This window comes from Oncorhynchus mykiss, chromosome 16, assembly GCF_057628025.1.
Source record: "Oncorhynchus mykiss isolate SJ-2025 chromosome 16, ASM5762802v1, whole genome shotgun sequence".
Taxonomy (NCBI): Eukaryota; Metazoa; Chordata; class Actinopteri; order Salmoniformes; family Salmonidae; genus Oncorhynchus; species Oncorhynchus mykiss.
In genome coordinates, this window is record NC_143037.1 from 5,135,909 (window position 1) to 5,156,986 (window position 21,078).

General features: G+C 50.3%; 1 protein-coding gene across 5 annotated transcripts in view; it reads left to right on the plus strand.

Moving 5' to 3' along the window:
* LOC110491229 (mechanosensitive cation channel TMEM63B) overlaps positions 1–21,078 on the plus strand; it is a 96,744-nt gene that overhangs the window by 63,647 nt on the left and 12,019 nt on the right. For all 5 annotated transcript variants that reach the window (XM_090201777.1, XM_090201779.1, XM_090201778.1 and 2 more), the window contains 6 exons: positions 4,947–5,033; positions 5,955–6,020; positions 8,079–8,241; positions 9,175–9,280; positions 17,200–17,367; positions 18,614–18,729. In XM_090201777.1, the coding sequence (XP_090057903.1) occupies positions 4,947–5,033; positions 5,955–6,020; positions 8,079–8,241; positions 9,175–9,280; positions 17,200–17,367; positions 18,614–18,729 (706 nt within the window). The remainder of the gene's footprint in view (positions 1–4,946; positions 5,034–5,954; positions 6,021–8,078; positions 8,242–9,174; positions 9,281–17,199; positions 17,368–18,613; positions 18,730–21,078) is intronic.

Here is a 21,078-nt window from a genome sequence, read left to right on the forward strand (position 1 = left end):
CCAGGTGAATCCCAGGATGCACTGCAGGTAACTTATGTGGAATCACTCGAGCTGCTTGTTGTGTCGACTGTAAGTGACCCAGGCGTCATGGCTGTAAAGTGGCCCAGGCGTCTCGGCTGTAAAGTGACCTCTAGGCTTCACGGCTGTAAAGTGGCCCAGGCGTCACGGCTGTAAAGTGACCCAGGCGTCATGGCTGTAAAGTGGCCCAGGCGTCTCGGCTGTAAAGTGACCCAGGCTTCACGGCTGTAAAGTGACCTCTAGGCTTCACAGCTGTAAAGTGGCCCAGGCGTCACGGCTGTAAAGTGACCCAGGCTTCACGGCTGTAAAGTGGCCTCTAGGCTTCACGGCTGTAAAGTGACCCAGGCGTCACGGCTGTAAAGTGACCTCTAGGCGTCACGGCTGTAAAGTGACCTCTAGGCTTCACGGCTGTAAAGTGGCCCAGGCGTCACGGCTGTAAAGTGACCTCTAGGCTTCACGGCTGTAAAGTGGCCTCTAGGCGTCACGGCTGTAAAGTGACCCAGGCGTCTCGGCTGTAAAGTGACCTCTAGGCTTCACGGCTGTAAAGTGACCCAGGCGTCACGGCTGTAAAGTGACCCAGGCGTCACGGCTGTAAAGTGGCCCAGGCGTCACAGCTGTAAAGTGACCCAGGCTTCACAGCTGTAAAGTGACCCAGGCTTCACAGCTGTAAAGTGGCCCAGGCGTCACGGCTGTAAAGTGACCCAGGCTTCACAGCTGTAAAGTGACCCAGGCTTCACAGCTGTAAAGTGACCCAGGCTTCACAGCTGTAAAGTGACCCAGGCTTCACAGCTGTAAAGTGACCCAGGCTTCACAGCTGTAAAGTGACCCAGGCTTCACAGCTGTAAAGTGACCCAGGCTTCACAGCTGTAAAGTGACCCAGGCTTCACAGCTGTAAAGTGACCCAGGCGTCACGGCTGTAAAGTGGCCCAGGCGTCACGGCTGTAAAGTGGCCCAGGCGTCACGGCTGTAAAGTGGCCCAGGCGTCACGGCTGTAAAGTGACCTCTAGGCTTCACTGCTGTAAAGTGGCCCAGGCTTCACGGCTGTAAAGTGGCCCAGGCTTCACGGCTGTAAAGTGGCCCAGGCTTCACGGCTGTAAAGTGGCCCAGGCTTCACGGCTGTAAAGTGGCCCAGGCGTCACGGCTGTAAAGTGGCCCAGGCGTCACGGCTGTAAAGTGACCCAGGCTTCACGGTTGTAAAGTGGCCCAGGCTTCACGGCTGTAAAGTGGCCCAGGCTTCACGGTTGTAAAGTGACCCAGCATTCACAGCTGTAATGTGACCTCTAGGCTTCACAGCTGTAAAGTGACCCAGGCGTCACGGCTGTAAAGTGACCCAGGTTTCACGGCTGTAAAGTGACCCAGGCTGTAAACCAGTGTGGTGATGCCAATGGCTTGATAGACGGCAACTTTGTTGTGGAGGCGGATATCCCTGTTTTGGAAGACCCTGTGTCTGAGTTTCCAGAAGGCAGCTGATGATTGCTTGATCCTGTTTTGAATTTCGAGGTCGATGCTGCGATCCTCCGAGAGGATGCTACCCAGATGTTTGAATGATGAGACTATTGCCAATGAACCATTGTGTTCAATGGTGAAGACAAGCAATGGTGGGTGGAGGGCTGGATCTCCATTGGAAGACCACCTCTGTCTTAGTGGTGTTGATTGACTGTCCCATCCTGCTATAGACCCTCACAGACGCTACAAGGACGGACTACAAGTAACCTCCCTTCTTCAGTAGCTCTGCTCATGATGCTGTCAGCAGTAACCTCCCTTCTTCAGTAGCTCTGCTCAGGATGCTGTCAGCAGTAACCTCCCTTCTTCAGTAGCTCTGCTCATGATGCTGTCAGCAGTAACCTCGCTTCTTCAGTAGTTCTGCTCATGATGCTGTCAGCAGTAACCTCCCTTCTTCAGTAGTTCTGCTCATGATGCTGTCAACAGTAACCTCCCTTCTTCAGTAGCTCTGCTCAGGATGCTGTCAGCAGTAACCTCCCTTCTCCAGTAGCTCTGCTCAGGATGCTGTCAACAGTAACCTCCCTTCTTCAGCAGCTCTGCTCGGGATGCTGTCAGCAGTAACCTCCCTTCTCCAGTAGCTCTGCTCAGGATGCTGTCAACAGTAACCTCCCTTCTCCAGCAGCTCTGCTCGGGATGCTGTCAGCGCCACGAGCCTTGTTGTTCTTGAGGGAACGGATAGCTGATAACGCCTCTTGGAAGTTTGGCGAATGGTTGAGGTCTTGAATGGATGGTCAGCCCACCTCATCGGATCTGGTTTTGGTGGATCAAGAGAGTCAGACCATCAGCTGTTTTCAGGGGAGTGATGGAGTGATTTCTAGGGCCATAGATAGCTTTAGCTGAGTTTGTAGAATTTTTTTTGTCAGCATACATTTTGATTTCCTGTGCCTTATTCATCCACCATTCGTTCTGCAGGGCATGCAAGGCTGTTTGCACTTTCTTGCGTGATGTACACCATTGCTGGCGGAGGGTAGCCCTTTCTGCTTTGTGCATATTGTCCAGTAAGGTTGTGATGGTGTTCGAGTGCTCATCGAACCAATCCTGATGTTTCTTACCTCCTGTAGCCAATGGCTTCTGCCTGAGAGCACTGAGCTGATAGATGCCCACTTCTAGTCCATGGGATCCACTGAGTTGATAAATGCCCACTTCTGGGTCCATGGGATCCTCTGAGCTGATAGATGCCCACTTCTGGGTCCATGGGATTCTCTGAGCTCAGAAGAGGCTCATTCTCCCTCAGCCTTTCAGCGAGAGAGAGACGGAACTCATCCCTTACTGCAGCTTTCTCAAGCAGGGTACAGTGCAGTCAGCTCTTACTGGACTTCTGCGGGGGGGGGGGGGGGGGGGGGGCGTATTCTCACCTGGAATTTAGCCAGCATTCCTCATGTCATGTGTCAGCAGGACGTTATTAGTGTCACATGTAGTCGATCAGGTGCCGGTGTTTGGAACGTGGGTTGCATCCATGGTGTTTCATATTTGTTGTTCTGCTGGAACAAGGTGTTAGTGACGAGGAGATCATACTCGGCACATAGTTAGCAGTCTCGTGCCGTTCTCATTGAGCTGGCCAACACCATGCCTACCCAGAACTCCACTCCATATCCGGTTGTTCTGTCCCACCCTAGCGTTGAAGTCACGCAGCAGAAAGATCTTGTCATTCCTGGCGATACGGTGAAGGGCCTTATCTAGTGACTGGTAGAAGCAGTCCTTCGCCTCATTTTCAGATGGTAACGTTGGTGCGTATGCACTGAGAAGAGTAGCATAACGCATCTTGGGGGATACGGAGAGACATAAATCTTTCACTTATACCGACAGGTGTTTGGGTGAGGCTGGGTAAAAGGAAGCTCTTAATTGCCAGTCCCACACCGTGCTGATGTTGTCCACCCGGAGGGTAACCTTTCCAGAAGAAAGTGTAACCTTCTCCTCCATCCTTTAGGGAACCTTCACCCAGGAACCTGGTCTCACTCAGGGCAGCAAGGTCAATATTGTAGCGCCTTAGTTATGCACCAATCAAAGCTGTTCTCCGATTGGGGTCTATCGTTTATTAACGTCAGTGTCCAGAAGAGTTCTGATGTTCCGTGTCGCCAGTTTCAGGGGAATTATTTAATTTCGCATTTTTTTTCAACCGCTGAGTGGAACTCCCGATAGGTGTGTTGTAGCAGCCTATCTAGCGAGAGTGCAATTTCTAGGCCTCTCCCCAGCCGGGGTGAGCAGTGTGGCTCCTTAATAGGGCTGCTCAGTCACACAGGGGTCTGCCGAGAGCAGCTGCCAACTCCCAACTGCTGGCGACCCATAATAACCCTGCGCCGCTGGCGTGCAGGGGGGTCTGATTTTAAGGACTCCCGGTGCATTTACTCCTGCCCCCGTCACCAGACACCCCAACGCCGCCAGGCTTTGGTCCGGTTTCCGGTTTGATGGCTTCTCACCTTCTCACCGAGGTCAGAAGAGGATACCGGCGGCGCAAAGGAAGTTATTTAAAGTGCTGTTTGAGGGTGCACTCCTCCTGGGGGGGGGGGGGGGGGGGGGGAGTGCACCCTCAAACAGCACTTTAAATAACTTCCTTTGCGCCGCCGGTATCCTCTTCTGACCTCGGTGAGAAGGTGAGAAGCCAGGAGGATCAGTATCTTCCACAGCTGCAGGAGGCTGCCGGACCTCCAGTCTGTTGGCATCCGCCCGCCGCTCGCAGGCCAGCACGCTGCTTTTCTCTCAGGGTGTGCTCCCCTAACTTTTAGTCGTACCAGACTAACCCACAAGGCAGTGGTTGATGGCTGCCAGGGCGTGTCCCACACAGAGGTGGGCTTGTACAGATGCATCTCTGAGGCACACCGCAGCTCCGAGATCCCCTGCCGGGTTAGTCTGGAGTTTCAAGACAACCCGTTAACGTGTGCTGTCGCGAGGGGGCACCGCGGGAGGCTTTGTACCGGCAAGGGGAAACTGCATGAAGCTGCTCCCCAATTCACCACAAAGGGCTAGCCGGCGGCAGTGAGCTGTAAGCGAGAGTATGCAAGCACGTGGTAAGCGGGCGTTGCAACTTACCTCTTCCTAGACACTACTGCACTAGACAAGGTCACATGCACCCTGCTGTTGCCTGGCGACACACACAAACACTGGACCTGGTACAACTCTCCTAAAGACACTCACACTGTTTCCTGTGTGTACAGTATTGGAGTGGACATCAGTGGATGTTTGTGTGCTGTGTATATATAATGAATGAAGAGCTACATTATATCATTAACTAAGTATTCTCTGTTGCCACCTAGTTAGCCTGGTCCCAGATCTGGTTGGTGCTGTCTTTCCAACTCCTATGGTCCAGTATGTAGGAATTTGGCAAACCAGCACAAACTGATCTGGGACCTGTCTTACCTGGTAGAGCCACACAGAGAGCTGTTTGTATGTAATGTTGATCGTTTTGACTTTTCCGTGTATTCTAATAGGTCTGGAGAGAACAGGACCACCATGCATAAATGTTACACCTTCCTCATCTTTATGGTCTTACTGCTGCCCTCTCTAGGACTCAGCAGGTACTACATGTCTTTTTTAAAATTATTAATAACATGTTTTTATTTTTTATTTCACCTTTTATTTAACCAGGTAGGCAAGTTGAGAACAAGTTCTCATTTACAGCTGCGACCTGGCCAAGAATAAGCAAAGCAGTTCGACACAAACAACAACACAGAGTTACACATGGAGTAAACATGTATATATAAAAGTAGGCATACATTTGACATAGATGTGGTCCCGGGAATCGAACCCACTATCCTGGCGTTGCTACAACGTTTTGGGACAGTTTCCCGAACACAGATCCTGGCCTAGCCATGGACCAAAATGTTCTTTCAATGGAACTTTCAATCCTATAAGAAGCCTTGTATGAGCCAGGCATAGCCCATAGGGCAAGGAGCCTATCTCCTGTTTCTGTAGTGAGACAGCTTGATGTACCAGGACACCCCCTGGACAGGACACTAGTCTATCTCCTGTTTCTGTAGTGAGACAGCTTGATGTACCAGGACACTAGTCTATCTCCTGTTTCTGTAGTGAGACGGCTTGATGTACCAGGACACCCCCTGGACAGGACACTAGTCTATCTCCTGTTTCTGTAGTGAGACAGCTTGATGTACCAGGACACCCCCTGGACAGGACACTAGTCTATCTCCTGTTTCTGTAGTGAGACAGCTTGATGTACCAGGACACCCCCTGGACAGGACACTAGTCTATCTCCTGTTTCTGTAGTGAGACAGCTTGATGTACCAGGACACCCCCTGGACAGGACACTGGTCTATCACAGGGCCTTACCCACAATCCACCTCCTTAATGCTGAGTGCCAAGCAGATTCACATCATGTCCCATTTTTTTTGAGTGTTTAGAGTCTGTCCCTTTATGGTCCCATGGACCATCATTATACTCCAATTCCTCTGACAACTGCACTGTTTCCTTCTTCCTTCCAGTCTGGACGTTTTCTTCCGATGGCTGTTTGACAAGCGCTTCCTGGCTGACGCTGCCGTGAGGTTTGAGTAAGTAGTAGTTCCTAGTTCCTCTCTATGTTTCTTCCTAGGTTCCTAGGTTCCTAGGTTCCCGCCATCTAGGGAGCTATGAGCCTTTACCTTGTGCACTGTGGTCGCTGCTGTCCCACGTTCTGGCTCGTCGGGCTACGTTCTGGCTACGTTCTGGCTCGTCGGGCCACGTTCTGGCTCGTCGGGCCACGTCCTGGCTCGTCGGGCCACGTCCTGGCTCGTCGGGCCACGTTCTGGCTCGTCGGGCCACGTTCTGGCTCGTCGGGCCACGTTCTGGCTCGTCGGGCCACGTCCTGGCTCGTCGGGCCACGTCCTGACTCGTCGGGCCACGTTCTGGCTCGTAATCTAAAGCTGTCAGTCTTATCTTAGTGGTGTTTGTAACAGTTATCTATCTTCGGCCTGTCTATAATCAGAACACCATCTACTCTGATGTGTCCCTAATGGAACCAGCTGGTCTTTGTTTAACTTAGTCTTTTAGGAAGAGGCCACACAGGTCCCAGGTCTAAATCAGACCACCTGGTGTCCCGTGTCTAAATCCCAGTTCTAAATCAGACCACCTGGTGTCCCAGGTCTAAATCAGACCACCTGGTGTCCCAGGTCTATATCCCAGGTCTAAATCAGACCACTGGTGTCCCAGGTCTATGTCCCAGGTCTAAATCAGACCACCTGGTGTCCCAGGCCTAAATCAGACCGCCTGGTGTCCCAGGTCTAAATCAGACCGCCTGGTGTCCCAGGTCTAAATCAGACCGCCTGGTGTCCCAGGCCTAAATCAGTCCACCTGGTGTCCCTGGTCTAAATCAGTCAACCTGGTGTCCCAGGTCTAAATCAGACCAGATTATAGGGGAAGAGTGAAACTGACTTTAAGGTCCAGATCTAAATTTCATGGGGTTGGAGCCTGGTGGTGGGGGTTGGAGCCTGGTGTTGGGGGTTAGAGCCTGGCGATGGGGGTTGGAGCCTGGCGGTGGGGGTTGGAGCCTGGCGGTGGGGGTTGGAGCCTGGTGGTGGGGTTAGAGCCTGGCGGTGGGGGTTAGAGCCTGGCGGTGGTGGGGGTTAGAGCCTGGCGGTGGTGGGGGTTAGAGCCTGGCGGTGGTGGGGGTTAGAGCCTGGCGGTGGGGATTGGAGCCTGGCGGTGGGGGTTGGAGCCTGGGGATGGGGGTTGGAGCCTGGTGGTGGGGGTTGGAGCCTGGCGGTGGGGGTTGGAGCCTGGCGGTGGGGGTTGGAGCCTGGCGGTGGGGGTTGGAGCCTGGCGGTGGGGGTTGGAGCCTGGCGGTGGAGGTTAGAGCCTGGCGGTGGGGGTTAGAGCCTGGCGGTGGGGGTTAGAGCCTGGCGGTGGGGGTTAGAGCCTGGCGGTGGGGGTTGGAGCCTGGCGGTGGGGGTTGGAGCCTGGCGGTGGGGGTTAGAGCCTGGCGGTGGGGGTTGGAGCCTGGGGATGGGGGTTGGAGCCTGGTGATGGGGGTTAGAGCCTGGCGGTGGGGGTTGGAGCCTGGCGGTGGGGGTTGGAGCCTGGCGGTGGGGGTTGGAGCCTGGCGGTTGGGGGTTAGTCATTAGAATGAGTTGCCACACCTAGCCAACAGGGTTAGAATGAGTTACCACACCTATTCAATTGTCTCACAAGTGCCTAGGGTCTGAGATTCAGTGAGTAATATTGTTGTTGTGATGTCATTTCCTGTCTTCGCCCCCCCATCCCTCATAATCTAACATTGTATTTCTTATCTTAGCCTTGTTTGTGCTAGAGGAGATCATTGTCACCTGACAATCAGAATCCATATTCTCTCATCATATTGTGTCTTTACGGATCTGTCTGATCTTTGGGTTTTAGTTTAGTCCTCTAGGAGGAAGTTAGTCTTTAATACTCCCCTTTTGCACTATTGTTCCGACCGGTACTGGACTGGCCTGGCGACACGTCCCACATCGTTTCACAAACATGCTGGAAATGGTCATGTGCCTAGAACAGAACATATCCAATCCAGTGTAGGATGGTTCTGGTTGACACGATAGTGTGAAAAAGGTATGTTATTATTGTGATGTAATTTCCTGTCCCCCCCCCCCCCCCACCAGGTGTGTGTTCCTGCCTGACAACGGGGCATTCTTTGTGAACTATGTCATCGCGTCGGCGTTCATCGGTAACGCCATGGATCTGCTGAGGATCCCTGGTCTGCTCATGTATATGACCCGGCTGTGTCTGGCTCGCTCTGCTGCCGAGAGACGCAACGTCAAGAGGGTGAGTAGAGGAGCGCCACCTGGTGGCCAGGAAGACCTCAGTCACATAATAAACTACATCTCATAACTAACTACATCTCATAATAAACTACATCGCATCTGGGCTGCACATAGTTATATCAAAGTGACAAGATAGTCGACTGACCGCTCTAACAATGAGAATAAATGTACAGATTTGGGGGCGGAGTCAAGCCTCCAATAAGGAGAGCAATAGGAAATTGGAATTTCAATTTACTTCCTAAATTGAAATGGAATGAACCCCAACCATGACAAGCTATGCTTTTGTTGAACTGAGGCTTCCCTAAGGACATATGATAATATCCTCCTGTTAATGTGTGTGTCTCTGCATCAAGTTTTCTAATTCTATAATTATATCTCTACGTTCTGCAGCACTATGCGAATTAGTTGCCATTCTAATATTTTATTTCTATACTTTACAGCACCAAACGTATGAGTTCTATAACTCTATTTCTGTGCTCTGCAGCACCGGGTGTATGAGTTCCAGTTCTATAACTCTATTTCTGTGTTCTGCAGTACCAGGCGTATGAGTTCCAGTTCTATAACTCTATTTCTATGTTCTGCAGTACCAGGCGTATGAGTTCCAGTTCTATAACTCTATTTCTATGCTCTGCAGCACCAGGCGTATGAGTTCCAGTTCTATAACTCTATTTCTATGCTCTGAAGCACCAGGCGTATGAGTTCCAGTTCTATAACTCTATTTCTACGTTCTGCAGTACCAGGCGTATGAGTTCCAGTTCTATAACTCTATTTCTATGTTCTTCAGCACCAGGCGTATGAGTTCCAGTTCTATAACTCTATTTCTGTGTTCTGCAGCACCAGGCGTATGAGTTCCAGTTCTATAACTCTATTTCTATGCTCTGCAGCACCAGGCGTATGAGTTCCAGTTCTATAACTCTATTTCTATGCTCTGCAGCACCAGGCGTATGAGTTCCAGTTCGGGGCGGCCTATGCCTGGATGATGTGTGTCTTCACTGTGGTCATGACATACAGCATCACCTGTCCAATCATCGTCCCCTTCGGTGAGCTGTGGTCAGCCAGCATCATCCCCTAACCAGCCAATAGTCTACTCAGCTGTGGTCAGCCAGCATCATCCCCTAACCAGCCGCTGGTCTACTCAGCTGCGGTCAGCCAGCATCATCCCCTAACCAGCCGCTAGTCTACTCAGCTGTGGTCAGCCAGCATCATCCCCTAACCAGCCGCTAGTCTACTCAGCTGTGGTCAGCCAGCATCATCCCCTAACCAGCCGCTAGTCTACTCAGCTGTGGTCAGCCAGCATCATCCCCTAACCAGCCGCTAGTCTACTCAGCTGTGGTCAGCCAGCATCATCCCCTAACCAGCCGCTAGTCTACTCAGCTGTGGTCAGCCAGCATCATCCCCTAACCAGCCGCTAGTCTACTCAGCTGTGGTCAGCCAGCATCATCCCCTAACCAGCTGCTAGTCTACTCAGCTGTGGTCAGCCAGCATCATCCCCTAACCAGCCGCTAGTCTACTCAGCTGTGGTCAGCCAGCATCATCCCCTAACCAGCCGCTAGTCTACTCAGCTGTGGTCAGCCAGCATCATCCCCTAACCAGCCGCTAGTCTACTCAGCTGTGGTCAGCCAGCATCATCCCCTAACCAGCCGCTAGTCTACTCAGCTGTGGTCAGCCAGCATCATCCTCTAACCAGCCAATAGTCTACTCAGCTGTGGTCAGCCAGCATCATCCGCTAACCAGCCGCTAGTCTACTCAGCTGTGGTCAGCCAGCATCATCCCCTAACCAGCCGCTAGTCTACTCAGCTGTGGTCAGCCAGCATCATCCCCTAACCAGCCGCTAGTCTACTCAGCTGTGGTCAGCCAGCATCATCCCCTAACCAGCCGCTAGTCTACTCAGCTGTGGTCAGCCAGCATCATCCCCTAACCAGCCGCTAGTCTACTCAGCTGTGGTCAGCCAGCATCATCCCCTAACCAGCCGCTAGTCTACTCAGCTGTGGTCAGCCAGCATCATCCCCTAACCAGCCGCTAGTCTACTCAGCTGTGGTCAGCCAGCATCATCCTCTAACCAGCCGCTAGTCTACTCAGGAGTGGTCAGCCAGCATCATCCCCTAACCAGCCGCTAGTCTACTCAGCTGTGGTCAGCCAGCATCATCCCCTAACCAGCCGCTAGTCTACTCAGCTGTGGTCAGCCAGCATCATCCCCTAACCAGCCGCTAGTCTACTCAGCTGTGGTCAGCCAGCATCATCCCCTAACCAGCCGCTAGTCTACTCAGCTGTGGTCAGCCAGCATCATCCTCTAACCAGCCAATAGTCTACTCAGCTGTGGTCAGCCAGCATCATCCCCTAACCAGCCGCTAGTCTACTCAGCTGTGGTCAGCCAGCATCATCCCCTAACCAGCCGCTAGTCTACTCAGCTGTGGTCAGCCAGCATCATCCTCTAACCAGCCGCTAGTCTACTCAGGAGTGGTCAGCCAGCATCATCCCCTAACCAGCCGCTAGTCTACTCAGCTGTGGTCAGCCAGCATCATCCCCTAACCAGCCGCTAGTCTACTCAGCTGTGGTCAGCCAGCATCATCCCCTAACCAGCCGCTAGTCTACTCAGCTGTGGTCAGCCAGCATCATCCCCTAACCAGCCGCTAGTCTACTCAGCTGTGGTTAGCCAGCATCATCCTCTAACCAGCCAATAGTCTACTCAGCTGTGGTCAGCCAGCATCATCCCCTAACCAGCCGCTAGTCTACTCAGCTGTGGTCAGCCAGCATCATCCCCTAACCAGCCGCTAGTCTACTCAGCTGTGGTCAGCCAGCATCATCCCCTAACCAGCCGCTAGTCTACTCAGCTGTGGTCAGCCAGCATCATCCCCTAACCAGCCGCTAGTCTACTCAGCTGTGGTCAGCCAGCATCATCCCCTAACCAGCCGCTAGTCTACTCAGCTGTGGTCAACCAGCATCATCCCCTAACCAGCCGCTAGTCTACTCAGCTGTGGTCAGCCAGCATCATCCCCTAACCAGCCGCTAGTCTACTCAGCTGTGGTCAGCCAGCATCATCCCCTAACCAGCTGCTAGTCTACTCAGCTGTGGTCAGCCAGCATCATCCCCTAACCAGCCGCTAGTCTACTCAGCTGTGGTCAGCCAGCATCATCCCCTAACCAGCCGCTAGTCTACTCAGCTGTGGTCAGCCAGCATCATCCCTAACCAGCCAATAGTCTACTCAGCTGTGGTCAGCCAGCATCATCCCCTAACTAGCTGCTAGTCTACTCAGCTGTGGTCAGCCAGCATCATCCCCTAACCAGCCGCTAGTCTACTCAGCTGTGGTCAGCCAGCATCATCCCCTAACCAGCCGCTAGTCTACTCAGCTGTGGTCAGCCAGCATCATCCCCTAACCAGCCGCTAGTCTACTCAGCTGTGGTCAGCCAGCATCATCCCCTAACCAGCCGCTAGTCTACTCAGCTGTGGTCAGCCAGCATCATCCCCTAACCAGCCGCTAGTCTACTCAGCTGTGGTCAGCCAGCATCATCCCCTAACCAGCCGCTAGTCTACTCAGCTGTGGTCAGCCAGCATCATCCCCTAACCAGCCGCTAGTCTACTCAGCTGTGGTCAGCCAGCATCATCCCCTAACCAGCCGCTAGTCTACTCAGCTGTGGTCAGCCAGCATCATCCCCTAACCAGCCGCTAGTCTACTCAGCTGTGGTCAGCCAGCATCATCCCCTAACCAGCCGCTAGTCTACTCAGCTGTGGTCAGCCAGCATCATCCCCTAACCAGCCGCTAGTCTACTCAGCTGTGGTCAGCCAGCATCATCCCCTAACCAGCCGCTAGTCTACTCAGCTGTGGTCAGCCAGCATCATCCCCTAACCAGCCGCTAGTCTACTCAGCTGTGGTCAGCCAGCATCATCCCCTAACCAGCCGCTAGTCTACTCAGCTGTGGTCAGCCAGCATCATCCTCTAACCAGCCAATAGTCTACTCAGCTGTGGTCAGCCAGCATCATCCCCTAACCAGCCGCTAGTCTACTCAGCTGTGGTCAGCCAGCATCATCCCCTAACCAGCCGCTAGTCTACTCAGCTGTGGTCAGCCAGCATCATCCCCTAACCAGCCGCTAGTCTACTCAGCTGTGGTCAGCCAGCATCATCCCCTAACCAGCCGCTAGTCTTCTCAGCTGTGGTCAGCCAGCATCATCCCCTAACCAGCCGCTAGTCTACTCAGCTGTGGTCAGCCAGCATCATCCCCTAACCAGCCGCTAGTCTACTCAGCTGTGGTCAGCCAGCATCATCCCCTAACCAGCCGCTAGTCTACTCAGCTGTGGTCAGCCAGCATCATCCCCTAACCAGCCGCTAGTCTACTCAGCTGTGGTCAGCCAGCATCATCCCCTAACCAGCCGCTAGTCTACTCAGCTGTGGTCAGCCAGCATCATCCCCTAACCAGCCGCTAGTCTACTCAGCTGTGGTCAGCCAGCATCATCCCCTAACCAGCCGCTAGTCTACTCAGCTGTGGTCAGCCAGCATCATCCCTAACCAGCCGCTAGTCTACTCAGCTGTGGTCAGCCAGCATCATCCCCTAACCAGCCGCTAGTCTACTCAGCTGTGGTCAGCCAGCATCATCCCCTAACCAGCCGCTAGTCTACTCAGCTGTGGTCAGCCAGCATCATCCCCTAACCAGCCGCTAGTCTACTCAGCTGTGGTCAGCCAGCATCATCCCCTAACCAGCCGCTAGTCTACTCAGCTGTGGTCAGCCAGCATCATCCCCTAACCAGCCGCTAGTCTACTCAGCTGTGGTCAGCCAGCATCATCCCCTAACCAGCCGCTAGTCTACTCAGCTGTGGTCAGCCAGCATCATCCCCTAACCAGCCGCTAGTCTACTCAGCTGTGGTCAGCCAGCATCATCCCCTAACCAGCCGCTAGTCTACTCAGCTGTGGTCAGCCAGCATCATCCCCTAACCAGCCGCTAGTCTACTCAGCTGTGGTCAGCCAGCATCATCCCCTAACCAGCCGCTAGTCTACTCAGCTGTGGTCAGCCAGCATCATCCCCTAACCAGCCGCTAGTCTACTCAGCTGTGGTCAGCCAGCATCATCCCCTAACCAGCCGCTAGTCTACTCAGCTGTGGTCAGCCAGCATCATCCCCTAACCAGCCGCTGGTTGGGGTAGACAGTGTTGAGGAGCTGGTGGTTAGACAGTGATGAGGAGCTGGGGGGGGTAGACAGTAATATGGAGCTGGGGGGTAGACAGTGATGAGGAGCTGGGGGGTAGACAGTGTTGGGGAGCTGGGGGGGGGTAGACATTGATGAGGAGCTGGGGGGGTAGACAGTGATGGAGAGCTGGGGGGTAGACAGTGATGGGGAGCTGGGGGGTAGACAGTGAGGAGGAGCTGGGGGGTAGACAGTGATGGAGAGCTGGGGGGTAGACAGTGATGAGGAGCTGGGGAGGTAGACAGTGATGGAGAGCTGGGGGGTAGACAGTGATGGGGAGCTGGGGGGTAGACAGTGATGAGGAGCTGGGGGGTAGACAGTGATGAGGAGCTGGTTGGTAGACAGTGATGAGGAGCTGGGTGGGTAGACAGTGATGAGGAGCTGGGGGGTAGACAGTGATGAGGAGCTGTTGGGTAGACAGTGATGAGGAGCTGTTGGGTAGACAGTGATGTTGAGCTGGGGGGTAGACAGTGATGGGGAGCTGGGGGGTAGACAGTGATGGGGAGCTGGGGGGTAGACAGTGATGAGGAGCTGGGGGGTAGACAGTGATGAGGAGCTGTTGGGTAGACAGTGATGGGAAGCTGGGGGGGTAGACAGTGTTGAGGAGCTGGGTGGGTAGACAGTGATGAGAAGCTGAGGGGTAGACAGTGTTGAGGAGCTGGGGGGGTAGACAGTGATGAGGAGCTGGGGGGGTAGACAGTGATGAGGAGCTGGGGGGGTAGACAGTGATGAGGAGCTGGTTGGTAGACAGTGATGAGGAGCTGGGGGGGTAGACAGTGTTGAGGAGCTGGGGGGTAGACAGTGATGGGGAGCTGGGGGGTAGACAGTGATGAGGAGCTGGGGGGTAGACAGTGATAAGGAGCTGTTGGGTAGACAGTGATGGGAAGCTGGGGGGGTAGACAGTGTTGAGGAGCTGGGGGGGTAGACAGTGATGAGAAGCTGGGGGGTAGACAGTGTTGAGGAGCTGGGGGGGTAGACAGTGATGAGGAGCTGGGGGGGTAGACAGTGATGAGGAGCTGGTTGGTAGACAGTGATGAGGAGCTGGGGGGGTAGACAGTGTTGAGGAGCTGGGGGGGTAGACAGTGTTGTGGAGCTGGTTGGTAGACAGTGATGAGGAGCTGGGGGGTAGACAGTGATGAGGAGCTGTTGGGTAGACAGTGATGAGGAGCTGGGGGGTAGACAGTGATGGGGAGCTGGGGGGTAGACAGTGATGAGGAGCTGTGGGGTAGACAGTGATGGGGAGCTGGGGGGTAGACAGTGATGAGGAGCTGTGGGGTAGACAGTGATGAGGAGCTGGGGGGTAGACAGTGATGAGGAGCTGTTGGGTAGACAGTGATGGGAAGCAGGGGGGGTAGACAGTGATGAGGAGCTGGGGGGGTAGACAGTGATGAGAAGCTGGGGGGTAGACAGTGTTGAGGAGCTGGGGGGGTAGACAGTGATGAGGAGCTGGGGGGTAGACAGTGATGGGAAGCTGGGGGGGTAGACAGTGTTGAGGAGCTGGGGGGGTAGACAGTGATGAGAAGCTGGGGGGTAGACAGTGTTGAGGAGCTGGGTGGGTAGACAGTGATGAGGAGCTGGGGGGGTAGACAGTAATATGGAGCTGGGGGGTAGACAGTGATGAGGAGCTGGGGGGTAGACAGTGTTGGGGAGCTGGGGGGGGTAGACATTGATGAGGAGCTGGGGGGGTAGACAGTGATGGAGAGCTGGGGGGTAGACAGTGATGTGGAGCTGGGGGGTAGACAGTGATGGGGAGCTGGGGGGTAGACAGTGATGAGGAGCTGGGGGGTAGACAGTGATGAGGAGCTGGGGGGTAGACAGTGATGAGGAGCTGGGGGGGTAGACAGTTATGGAGAGCTGGGGGGTAGACAGTGATGAGGAGCTGGGGAGGTAGACAATGTTGAGGAGCTGGGGGGGTAGACAGTGATGGAGAGCTGGGGGGTAGATAGTGATGGGGAGCTGGGGGGTAGACAGTGATGAGGAGCTGGGGGGGTAGACAGTGATGAGGAGCTTGGGGGTAGACAGTGATGAGGAGCTGGGGGGGTAGACAGTGATGAGGAGCTTGGGGGTAGACAATGATGAGGAGCTGGGGGGTAGACAGTGATGAGGAACTGTTGGGTAGACAGTGTTGAGGAGCTGGGGGGGTAGACAGTGATGAGGAGCTGGGGGGTAGACAGTGATGAGGAGCTGGTTGGTAGACAGTGATGGGTGTTTCTGCTGTTTCATGTGTTTAGCTATTGGAGCGGCTCACAGCTCAAACAAAGTGGATATGAATCTTTTTAATTTCTCCTGGAAGAACAAGCTGGTCAGTCTGACTAGGTCACACAGCCTCAGAGTAACACTGGTTTCTATCACACAGCCTCTGAGTAACACTGGTTTCTATCACACAGCCTCTGAGTAACACTGGTTTCTATCACACAGCCTCTGAGTATCACTGGTTTCTATCACACAGCCTCTGAGTATCACTGGTTTCTATCACACAGCCTCTGAGTACCACTGGTTTCTATCACACAGCCTCTGAGTATCACTGGTTTCTATCACACAGCCTCTGAGTACCACTGGTTTCTATCACACAGCCTCTGAGTATCACTGGTTTCTATCACACAGCCTCAGAGTACCACTGGTTTCTATCACACAGCCTCAGAGTACCACTGGTTTCTATCACACAGCCTCAGAGTATCACTGGTTTCTATCACACAGCCTCTGAGTATCACTGGTTTCTATCACACAGCCTCTGAGTACCACTGCCGTAGAGATTAAACAGCACAGTGACAGTCGGTCATGACTGCACCTTTACAGCTAAGAGAGTAGCGATAAAAGCAATGTTTGACAGTCAATATTGCGTGTATGAACACATTTTGGATACTTGTTTTAAAAAATTATTTTATCTTTCTTTAACTAGGCAAGTCAGTCAAGAACAAATTCTTATTTTCAATGACGACCTAGGAACAGTGGGTTAACTAACTGGGGCAGAACGACAGATTTTTACCTTGTCAGCTCGGGGATTCGATCTTGCAACTTTCCGGTTACTAGTCCAACACTCTAACCACTAGGCTAAGCTGCCGCCCATAATGAAGAGGGAGAGGACCCCTGTATTGTCCCTGTAGGGTCCTGTATGGAGAAGATAGTTAGACTCACTGTCTGTCTCTGCTCCTCTTTCTCGCTATCCTCCCACCTCCCCCTTTCTCGCCCTCTCTCCCTCCCTCTTTCTCTCTTTTGCTCACTTGCACTCTTTCTCTTCTCTGCCTTCCTCCCTCTCCTCTCTCTCTTTCCACCTTCCTCCTTCTCCTCTCTCTCTCTCCTCCACCTTCCTCCCTCTCCTCTCTCTCTCTCCTCCACCTTCCTCCCTCTCCTCTCTCTCTCTCCTCCACCTTCCTTCCTCTCTCTCTCTCTCTCCTCCACCTTCCTTCCTCTCTCTCTCTCCTCCACCTTCCTCCCTCTCTCTCTCCTCCACCTTCCTCCCTCTCTCTCTCCTCCACCTTCCTCCCTCTCTCTCTCCTCCACCTTCCTCCCTTTCCTCTCTCTCTCTTTCCTCCACCTTCCTCCCTCTCCTCTCTCTCTCTCTCCTCCACCTTCCTCCCACTCCTCTCTCTCTCTCTCCACCTTCCTCCCTCTCCTCTCTCTCTCTCTCCTCCAACCTTCCTCCCTCTCCTCTCTCTCTCTCTCCTCCACCTTCCTTCCTCTTCTCCCTCTCTCTCTCCTCCACCTTCCTCCCTCTCCTCTCTCTCTCTCTCCTCCACCTTCCTCCCTCTCCTCTCTTTCTGCTCCCCCCTCCCTCCCTCTCTCCAGGTCTGATGTACATGCTGTTGAAGCACCTGGCAGATCGCTACAACATGTACTATGCCTACCTTCCCTCCAAGCTGGACAAGAAGATCCACTCTGGGGCCGTCAACCAGGTGGTGGCAGCACCTATCCTCTGTCTCTTCTGGCTCCTGTTCTTCTCCACTCTCCGCACAGGTACGAGTTCGCCATCTTGTGGCCGTTCTGGGTCACAACCTGGCTATCTCATATTTATAGGGTGTGTCACGTTAATTTATTGAACCTTTATTTAACTTTTCAAGTCAGTTAAGAACAAATTCTTATTTACAATGGCGGCCTACCCCGGGAAAACCCTAATGACGCTGGGCCAATTGTACGCCGCCCAATGGGATTCCCAATCGCAGCCGTTTATGATACATCCTGGAATCGAACCATAGTCTGTAGTGATGCCTCTAGCACTGAGATGCAGTACCTCAGACCACTGAACCAGGGTCTGTAGTGACGCCCCTCTGAACCGGGGTCTGTAGTGACGTCTCTAGCACTGAGATGCAGTACCTCAGACCACTGAACCAGGGTTTGTAGTCACACCTCTAGCACTGAGATGCAGTACCTCAGACCAATGAACCAGGGTCTGTAGTGACGCCCCTCTGAACCGGGGTCTGTAGTGACGCCTCTAGCACTGAGATGCAGTACCTCAGACCACTGAACTAGGGTCTGTAGTGACACCTCTAGCACTGAGATGCCAGTACCTCAGACCAATGAACCAGGGTCTGTAGTGACGCCCCTCTGAACCGGGGTCTGTAGTGACGCCTCTAGCACTGAGATGCAGTACCTCAGACCACTGAACTAGGGTCTGTAGTGACACCTCTAGCACTGAGATGCCAGTACCTCAGACCAATGAACCAGGGTCTGTAGTGACGCCCCTCTGAACCGGGGTCTGTATTGACGTCTCCAGCACTGAGATGCAGTACCTCAGACCACTGAACTAGGGTCTGTAGTGACACCTCTAGCACTGAGATGCCAGTACCTCAGACCAATGAACCAGGGTCTGTAGTGACGCCCCTCTGAACCGGGGTCTGTAGTGACGCCTCTAGCACTGAGATGCCAGTACCTCAGACCAATGAACCAGGGTCTGTAGTGACACCTCTAGCACTGAGATGCCAGTACCTCAGACCAATGAACCAGGGTCTGTAGTGACACCTCTCTGAACCAGGGTCTGTATTGACGTCTCCAGCACTGAGATGCAGTACCTCAGACCACTGAACCAGGGTCTGTAGTGACGCCCCTCTGAACCAAGGTCTGTAGTGACGCCTCTAGCACCGAGATGCAGTACCTCAGACCACTGAACCACAAATGGAACCTCATTCCCGATGTAGTGCACTGCTTTTGACTAGGGACCGTAGGGAACGCATCCTACTGACATGTTGATTCTCTTCCCTTTCAGGTTTCTCAGCCCCTACCTCTATGTTTACCTTCATCGTTCTGATCATCACCATCATCGTCTGCTTGTCCCATGTCTGCTTCGGACACTTCAAATATCTCAGCGCTCACAACTACAAGGTACAAAAAAACACTTCTTATTTTATTTCACAACTACAAGGTACAAAAAACACTTCTTATTTTATTTCACAACTACAAGGTACAAAAAACACTTCTTATTTTATTTCACAACTACAAGGTACAAAAAACACTTCTTATTTTATTTCACAACTACAAGGTACAAAAAACACTTCTTATTATTTTATTTCACAACTACAAGGTACAAAAAACACTTCTTATTATTTTATTTCACAACTACAAGGTACAAAAAACACTTCTTATTATTTTATTTCACAACTACAAGGTACAAAAAACACTTCTTATTATTTTATTTCACAACTACAAGGTACAAAAAACACTTCTTATTATTTTATTTCACAACTACAAGGTACAAAAAACACTTCTTATTATTTTATTTCACAACTACAAGGTACAAAAAAACACTTCTTATTATTTTATTTCACAACTACAAGGTACAAAAAAAAACACTTCTTATTATTTTATTTCACAACTACAAGGTACAAAAAAACACTTCTTATTATTTTATTTCACAACTACAAGGTACAAAAAACACTTCTTATTTTATTTCACAACTACAAGGTACAAAAAAACACTTCTTATTTTATTTCACAACTACAAGGTACAAAAAAACACTTCTTATTTTATTTCACAACTACAAGGTACAAAAAACACTTATTATTTTATTTCACAACTACAAGGTACAAAAAACACTTCTTATTTTATTTCACAACTACAAGGTACAAAAAAAAACTTCTTATTTTATTTCACAACTACAAGGTACAAAAAAACACTTCTTATTTTATTTCACAACTACAAGGTACAAAAAACACTTCTTATTATTTTATTTCACAACTACAAGGTACAAAAAACACTTCTTATTATTTTATTTCACAACTACAAGGTACAAAAAACACTTCTTATTATTTTATTTCACAACTACAAGGTACAAAAAACACTTCTTATTATTTTATTTCACAACTACAAGGTACAAAAAACACTTCTTATTATTTTATTTCACAACTACAAGGTACAAAAAACACTTCTTATTATTTTATTTCACAACTACAAGGTACAAAAAAACACTTCTTATTATTTTATTTCACAACTACAAGGTACAAAAAAACACTTCTTATTATTTTATTTCACAACTACAAGGTACAAAAAAACACTTCTTATTATTTTATTTCACAACTACAAGGTACAAAAAAACACTTCTTATTATTTTATTTCACAACTACAAGGTACAAAAAACACTTCTTATTATTTTATTTCACAACTACAAGGTACAAAAAACACTTATTATTTTATTTCACAACTACAAGGTACAAAAAAAAACACTTCTTATTATTTTATTTCACAACTACAAGGTACAAAAAACACTTCTTATTATTTTATTTCACAACTACAAGGTACAAAAAACACTTCTTATTATTTTATTTCACAACTACAAGGTACAAAAAACACTTCTTATTATTTTATTTCACAACTACAAGGTACAAAAAACACTTCTTATTATTTTATTTCACAACTACAAGGTACAAAAAAACACTTCTTATTATTTTATTTCACAACTACAAGGTACAAAAAAACACTTCTTATTATTTTATTTCACAACTACAAGGTACAAAAAAACACTTCTTATTATTTTATTTCACAACTACAAGGTACAAAAAAACACTTCTTATTATTTTATTTCACAACTACAAGGTACAAAAAACACTTCTTATTATTTTATTTCACAACTACAAGGTACAAAAAACACTTATTATTTTATTTCACAACTACAAGGTACAAAAAACACTTCTTATTATTTTATTTCACAACTACAAGGTACAAAAAACACTTCTTATTATTTTATTTCACAACTACAAGGTACAAAAAAACACTTCTTATTATTTTATTTCACAACTACAAGGTACAAAAAAACACTTCTTATTATTTTATTTCACAACTACAAGGTACAAAAAAACACTTCTTATTATTTTATTTCACAACTACAAGGTACAAAAAACACTTCTTATTATTTTATTTCACAACTACAAGGTACAAAAAACACTTCTTATTTTATTTCACAACTACAAGGTACAAAAAACACTTCTTATTATTTTATTTCACAACTACAAGGTACAAAAAACACTTATTATTTTATTTCACAACTACAAGGTACAAAAAAAAACACTTCTTATTATTTTATTTCACAACTACAAGGTACAAAAAAACACTCGCCAGAGAGTCTCTTCTTATTTATAATGTTGACGTGTTTTATATTTCATGAATTGAGCCAGGAAAGTAACTGAGAACACAATATCTTGTACCGTAAGGATCCCGAATGCAATATGAGACAAATTA